General features: G+C 39.0%; 1 protein-coding gene across 1 annotated transcript in view; it reads right to left on the minus strand.

Moving 5' to 3' along the window:
- The window catches only part of LOC119416586 (DNA (cytosine-5)-methyltransferase 3B-like), a 261,265-nt gene extending 259,098 nt beyond the window's left edge, over window positions 1-2,167 (minus strand). The window contains exons 1-2 of the mRNA XM_037683776.1: window positions 2,162-2,167; window positions 1,933-2,088 (exon numbers count right to left, since the gene is read on the minus strand). Coding sequence (XP_037539704.1) covers window positions 1,933-2,088; window positions 2,162-2,167 — 162 coding nt within the window. The remainder of the gene's footprint in view (window positions 1-1,932; window positions 2,089-2,161) is intronic.
- Between the last annotated feature and the right edge of the window lie 6,187 nt (window positions 2,168-8,354).

The following is an 8,354-nucleotide window of genomic DNA, read 5'->3' on the forward strand; positions in this document are numbered from 1 at the left end:
AAAAAAAAAAAAAAAAAAAATGGTTAGGTTATGGATAAAGGTCATGGTTAGGCTATAGAAATGAATGAAAAATGAATGGAAGTCAATGCAAAGGCCCCACAAAGATAGCAAAACAAACCTGTGTGTGTGTGTGTGTGTGTGTGTGTGTGTGTGTGTGTGTGTGTGTGTGTGTGTGTGTGTGTGTGTGTGTGTGTGTGTGTGTGTGTGTGTGTGTGTGTGTGGGTGTGTGTGTGTGTGTGTGTGTGTGTGTGTGTGTGTGTGTGTGTGTGTGTGTGTGTGTGTGTGTGTGTGTGTGTGTGTGGATGGATGGATGGATGGATGGATGGATGGATGGATAAGTGAATGAATTATGTTAGAATATATCAAACTGTTCAAAATAAATGTTCCAAGCAGGGGTCAAACTCAGACTTTTTTATGGGGCAGCTGTGGTTGAGTGGTTAGAGCAGTAGTCCTCTAATGCAAGAGTTGGGGGTTTGAATCCACCAGCAGTCACATGCTGAAGTGTCCCTGGGCAAGACACTGAACCCCTCATAGCCTCTGATGTGTGTCCTATCAGTGTTTGAATGTGATAAAGCTCTGATTAGTCTCTTTAGAATGATTGGTTCAATTAGCTTTGTATAGATCTAGTAGAGAGATGGATGAATGGGTAAATGAGGCACAGATTGTTGTAAAGAGCTTTGAGTGTCTTGATAAGATAGAAAGTATATATAAAGTATAAAGTATATATATATAAGATATAAGTACAGTCCATTTACCATTTACTTTTGATTGCAAGATCACTGACTAACCATTGACCTATTACAGCCACACTCACCACAAAACTGGTTACATGAGATCCTACTATGGTAGCAAACATGTTCCAGTTCTTATCGCTCCTATATTCTCCACAGTTTTCTGTTCTGGTCCGCTCTGTCTTCTCCAAGTGAATTGAAACAGAATATATCCACTGTTGGACTCAGCTGGTTTCACTGCAACTCTGTGATCGCGTCAGGTCTAAAGTTAGTAGAGATCGTATCAATGTGCTAAACCCAGCCAAATGTGTTCAAAGGACAGAAAATTGGATGACCCAAATAAAATTCTATTGGACCAGCCTTTCTGAATCTATGGCGACATGTTCCGATCCACTTGACGAACGTGGGTCAGGGAATGGTACCACCCCAAGACAGTAAAAAAGTTAAAAAACTGAGGACAAATTGATAAAAGAATTTTAAATTACATTTAAATTTTTCAAAATAGCTGAAAAATGCACAGAACAAATCAATACACAGAAAACTCAGTGGGTAATTTACAATATTTAATAGGATGAACTACTTTGTGGGGCAAAAGTGCCCACCTGCCCTTAAGGAATGTCCACTACTGATAGACAGACGGGTCCGAAAGGCCATTTTGTTGAACAAGCCAAGTATTACATTAAACCTGTTGGACTTAAACTCTATAGGCTTATGCCACAAATTGAGTTTTTTTTAAAGATTTTAAGAAATAAAAGCTAACCAAATGTAGCTGGCCCAAAGTGAAATAATAATTTCTCTTTACCTGGTTTTAATGGTGAACCGATTTGAGTTATTCTATGGCTGATGCCAAAAGTTTAGAAACCAAGGCAGCCTATGGTTAATCTTCTATTGTTAATTCATATTCTTCTTTCGGCTGTTCCCTCTTCGGGGGTCTCCACAGCAAATCATCTTCCTCCATCTCACTCTGTTCTCTGCATCCTCTGTCCTCACTCCGATGCATATAATTAATGAAATGTTAAACTCAGAGCTATTTACCGTAATTGCCTCCACCAGTCAGACGGAACTGAAGACACCTGAACTTTAATATTTGTAAGAACCACAAAATCTGCTTCTTGAAATTTATCAGCATATGCTCACCCCAGGAAACAAAAATGAATTTAAATGAGTAAATGTATTAGATATCTTGGTGCAGTTCATTTACCTTAGACCAGTTACTGTACTCAGTACTCCTTCTCTGCTTCAGAGTATAGATGAACTTGTGGTAACTGCATGCCAGCTGCATCTCTGAAGCCCCCTTGGTACACAGACCCAATGAAATGCTTAGCACCGACAGCACATTCCAGGTGAAGGTCTTGTCCTGAAGGACGCATGAAGAAAGGGAGCAAAGTTACATCAAGCACAACAGCAACATATACCGTAATTCTTCACACCGACATATAAAAGCGCATAAGATAGTCCGCTCCACTAAGATATAATTGAAAACAAATTGAAAAACAGCATGTTCAAGAGATGATTTACATGTTTTCAACCAAACATTCCTCAAGATTCAAACAAACAAAAGCAAAAACAAAATAGATTTTGTTTGGTTGTACCTCAGACTGAAGAAGTCCATTGGATGACAGACAAAATGTCTCAGCACAAAAAAGAACCCGTCCAGATGACCTGACTGAACATTGTTGGATTTTATACCTGGATTATTGAGAATGGACTTTGGTGTTTCACCCCCTGGCTTTCATGCCAGAGTTTAGACTGACACTACGTTCACACTGCTGCTCTTAAAGCTTACGTCTGACTCTCTGCTCAGATTTGATGTTTGTGTGTGGTCGTTGTTTATGATTTAAATGTGACCTCCATCAATGTGAACAGTCCACAGTCCTGAAGCAGCCTGCAGACGTGACGTCACACGCAGCATTCTGCGTTTACACAATGAAATATGGGTGCTGCATGTTTGGATCTATTCTGAAGTTATTGTGCAATCAGAACTGATTAATTATCATCTGCAACGACTGGTTCATTCAGTATTTACATTTGATCTTGACACTTGCCATTTACGCCAGCACAACTTTGTATTTCTGGAACAGGAGTGATGTCATGAAATTGAAACAAACAAGTATTGATCCTAGGCCTGTCACGATAACAAATTTTGCTGGGCAATTAACTGACTAAGAAATTATTGCAATAAACGATAATATTGTTTGAAATTGACAATTATTAGTAATTATGGTCAAATTGAAGAAGAAATGTTGGTTAATTTTATTTTGAGTGTAGTATCTTTTTCGACCACCGTATGGCAGTGTAAGACTGTTTGAACCGAAGGATGGATAGTGAGGGAGCGAGCAGTGTGTCTCAAAGAAAAATGGGAGGGAGGCCCCTTGACGTTTCCTATGTTGTGGAATGTTTTTACAATCAAGACATCACGGTGATTTTTAGAAGTGGGCAGCATAAAGCAGGAGGGGTCAAACCTGACCTAGAGCCCAGAACAAGAGTTGCTCCCACTCATTCAAATAATCGTTGACTAATCCACAAATCATAAAAGATGTGCACCAATTAGTGGACTAACAAATTTAGCATTTGTTGCAGCCGTACATCCTGAGTTTTAATAACTTCTGTCTAGTGCAGGGGTCTCCAACCTTTCTGATCAAAAGAGTCATTTCTGCCCCTTGTTCACTAAATTAAACGTGTCCGGAGCCACAAAACATGCTACAATTATCATTATCAACTGGTGGCCCGCGGACCAATTTAAGGGCACTTTTCTGGTCAGTAGGGGTGATTTTATAAAGCTGAAAATACAGTAGCTAAGGATTTTCAACATTTATTGATATTTTTACATTATAAGACAAAATAAAAGACAAGATTCTTGTAAAGAATGAAAAATAATATAGTTTTGTCCAATTAAAAAAAAATAAAACAATGAATTATACAGCTCTGTGATTTTTTTTATTTTATTTTAGAAAAATTCAGTGTCCTATTTTGAAGAAATAAAGCATTAAGTGAATGAGAATATGTTTTATTCCTTATATTAGTTCTAGTATTCGCATATGTGCAAAGGAAATGACAAGAAAACTGTTAAAACCAGTCATTTTTGTTGTGATAAGAACCAATAAAATTCAGTTTTATGTTAGTTTTGGTCGAAGCTTGAAAGAGCTGCTGCAGAGGGACCACATGTGGCTCCAGAGCCGCAGGTTGTAGACCCCTAGTCTAGTGATTCATGAGATATTCTGCTAACAAAGTTAACTTTAAGTATTGTTATCAAATTTGTAATAAATTATGTTATGTAATATATTAAGAGTTCACAATGTGTTGGGAACCAGTATCGCCTACTACCACACCACATTTTAGCTAAATATTAATGAAATTGTCTGAATTAGACATTTTTGTTTTTTTCTGTCATTTATGTGGCAGCCATCTTGATGTATACCCAGCATTTACTTTTCAAAGGTTTCAGTAACAATAATCTGGTGGTTCATGAGATATTTTGCTAAAATACACACACATAACTCCCCCCCCCCCTTGTCCTGTCCATCATTGTGACACTTAGAATTATTGTGTGAGTGTCAAAGTGATGCCCAACAGATTTATTTTCACAAGCAGAGCATCATGGCTGACCTTAATGCTCCACTTGATATATAAATTAAACTTTATTAGAATTTGCTTTGGGCTTGTTTTAGATGTAATGGACACGGGGATGAAAACAAATAAGAAAACAAAGCAGAAAAGTGAGAGAAGAGTTAAAATGTAAAGAAGGAGATAGGAATAGAGGAGAGAGAGAGGGATAAAGAGAACACAAATCAACATCATTGAAGTCTGACTCTAGACCTGTGGAAAGAGAAAGACAAGACAAAACCGAGAAACCACAACAACAAACAACAAATATAATGATACTTATAACATCATTAGAAAGTATTTTATACAGTACATGGTAATACAAGATATATTTAGTGGCCACCACAACCCAACTGAGTGTGTATCTGATAAACACCTGGATCTAAACACCTATGTGAGCATGCTTGTCACTATAAGGTTTCTCCATAAAAATGTTCAATAGTGGATGTGGGGACCCACAGACCCGTCCCCACAGGACATGATGGTAACACAGGGAAGACCGGAACCACAGACACACAGCGGCCCCCAAGCCCGGAGCTCTGGGAGTCCCCCAACAGGGACACCCGCATCCCCAGAGAGAGAAGCAAAGGGAAGCCCCGGGCGACCCCCAGCAACCACAATGCAGAAACCCCCCAGGAGGCCATAGCAACGAGTCCACAGGCCCCGCCGGCAACCCGCCCCTCCAGAGTAGATCCAGCCATGGATACCAAGCCCCGAGTCCCGAGGTCATACTACCCCCCAACAGAGGCCCGACAGAGCCAGGGCACCCAGGCCCCGCAGGCAGCCACCAGGGCGGGCCCGCACACACCCTACCACCCAGCCCCAGCTGCTGAGAGCTGCCAATGCACCGACGGCAGGGGGACCAACCACAGGAGGGGAGCGCGACAGGGGGAAGTAGACCCCACATTAAATGGGGGGCCCAAATTGATCCAAGAGAGGGGACCACCTAAAACCCAACCTGAGACATAAACAGGCGCACAGAGACAGACCGACAGAGCCTCTGTCGGGCCGTCCATGCACCCCACCCACCCAACAGTGACTGCAAGCCGGCCCCAGGCCGGGGGCCAGAGCTGCAGGGAGCAGCAGCTGAGGAAGGCCGGCCCACCAAGGACCAGGAACCCCAACAGCCCCACACCACAGGCTCGGAGAAGCCACGGCACGCCACCCATGCACCCCCACATACACACAGCACCCCCCACCGCGAATGTCACACCAGGCCGACCAGCCAGCGCCCCATCAAAGCAAAGCCACGCCCCCAACCGCCGCCATACACCACCAACAGTTCATGAGATATGTTGCTAACATACACACACATAACTAAGACAAAAACATTCCCATCTACCTCAGAGTGGCTGATGAAAATGTTGAATCAATCAATCTATCAATCAATCAACTTTATTTCTATAGCATGTTTTCAAAACAGCAGGGGTAGCCAAAGTGCTGTACAATAAGACAAAAATAGATTAAAAACATACACAAAGAAACACACAAACATACACACACCAGGTTCACAGCAGGTGTGTATTAAGGTGCCATACAAGACAAGATCACAGTGATTTAAAAAACAAAGAATAAAAGTTCAAGAGAGATTTAAAAACAGGAAGAGAGGAAATGTTGAAGATGTTTCATTTAGAATTTATCACCTTAATGTTCAGGCAGACGTGTGTGTGTGTGTGCGCGCATGTGCGTGTGTGTGTGTGTGTGTGTGTGTGTGTTTGTCTTTGCTACATTGAGGGGACCACCACCAGATAGCACACTCACGGTGTGGGGACGAAAATTTTTGTGGGGACCAAAAACCTGGTCCCCACGAAGTTTGCATTAGATTCAATGAAAGGAAGGTCAGCATGATACCCTGTTCAATTTTTAAGGTAGTCCCTACAATTCACAAAAACCAACATAATGTGTATAGGTGTGTGTAAGATAGGTAACTCAGTATCGGCCCATAGTGGTAGGTTGTGGTATTGCAGGAATACACACTTACACAACACACAGCAATCTTACTCTGCTGTCTTTGTTGGGACACATAAAAAAGTATATCTGTGGATTTTTTTTACATGTCTTTTTAATGCCTTGAAATATTTTTATTATTTCCTCCTTGTTAATTTATGACGTTCACATATGTTTGGAACCACTGGCATGATTGCAGATTGGTTATCGACTTGTTTACTGTTATATTAATGACATTAATGGCCATAAAAATATTAAATTATTGGTCAAATGGGTAAATACTAAAATTAGTTTAATTAAATAGCTAACAATGATGCTTTTTACCTATTATCAGTCTGTGGTAATTCTTTGTTATTCTTGCAAATGTTATACTTGCAAAGGTGTAAAAAACAACTTATGGCATGGTAGTAGCATATTACTAGAACTGCTATAATGATCATATACAACATAATTTTGTTTATAAGTGCATGTATGTGGAACCTTTAAGGTAAAAGTCTTGTCAAAATACCATTGTCTCTTTAAAGTGTCATTGATAATTAATATATGAAAACTTTAATGTCTTAAATGATCTTAAATGGTTCTTTAAATGGTTGCCTCTGAGTTGTGGTCACAACAGGACCTAATTCTGATCAAAGGGAATTGAAAATATTCAGCTTTCCCAGTTTAACTTTTTTCATTCATATCATCATTATAATTTGTTTTGTTTTTCTGATATTGTGTCATTTTAGTTTAACATTTATGTTCATATTGTTTAAATAAAGTCAGTAGTTTATCACCATAGCACTTTCATTTCAAGTAGTGCCTAAATGCCAAGCAATAATGCACCAAAAACTATATAAATACACATCCTCAAGCAAACTATGCATTTATTGTGTTTGCCTAACTATAACGGGCTAAATTTAGCAACTATACTAAAAATTACAAAGAGCAACCAAAAACAGTATAACGGCAGATGATGACTGTAAAATAACAAGTTTGTTATGGACCCTAGATATGAAAAATTAAATAAAACAACTTGTTTCAGACCAATGGATGAGAAGAAACTGAGAATTTTAATAGTAGTAATGAATGTTTTCTTTTAAAATGCTATCTGCTGTGTTTTCATTCAGATTAAGGTGCTTTCCAAAGTATTATTCAAACTACAGTTAATAGTTACCATTACGGTAATTACCTGACACTATTAACATGAGTTTTATAAGGGATATATATTTGGGCTGATTTTTTTGGAGTTGGGTGAGTTTTACATTGTAATTGGACTGGAAATTATCAGACCTAAAACACTGTTGAACGGCAACGTGTTTATTTGTGAGTGAGGCACATCTGGGATAGAGAGCGAGATGGAGCTATGACTTCATTGTTTAAAACAAGACACAGAAACATGAAATCTGCTTTCTGAAATGTATCCACGCTGGAACATAATTTCAAAAATGATGGTTTTTGGTCTCCTAAGATGCCAAATCTGTGTGGATACACAGCCTAAAAGACAAAAAAACTGTGTATAAACCTAAAATCATCTCTGTGTGGATGGAGCCTTAGACTGGTTAAAACTGTTGTTAAAACAGGGGTGGTGGGAGTTAGTGGCCTTGTGAATGGGAACACTGTTTTCAGTTTTGTTGTTCAAAGTCACAGCATTAATAGTCTATGACTTTTCTATCTCTGAGAATGTCTGAGATATAAAAGTGTTAGTCAAGAACAAGCAACGTCAAAATGTTACTTTATTTGTAGTTCATTTACTAAGTCCATTTGTTCAAATATATTTATAATAGTATTATCATTATACAGTAATAATATAATTTGGTATAAATGACTGAAGGTTAACCATTTACCCAGATTACAAAGAGACAAAACAGAAGTTTGCTGTTAGCTGTTTAAGGATGCTCTTTTATATTCTTAATGTCTAGACAGCAACTGTGTACTTTTCATATGCACTTCTATATTCAATAGCTGTATATTTATGGAAAAAAATACTGGTTAATATCTAAAATATGGCACACATATGCCTGTTTCTATGTTTTGACCTAAAAACAGACTAAATCGGTCTGGGATGGACCATGTACAATTCCATAATAACAT

This window comes from Nematolebias whitei, chromosome 11 (assembly GCF_014905685.2).
Source record: "Nematolebias whitei isolate Nwh7 chromosome 11, NemWhi1, whole genome shotgun sequence".
NCBI classification, from domain to species: domain Eukaryota; kingdom Metazoa; phylum Chordata; class Actinopteri; order Cyprinodontiformes; family Rivulidae; genus Nematolebias; species Nematolebias whitei.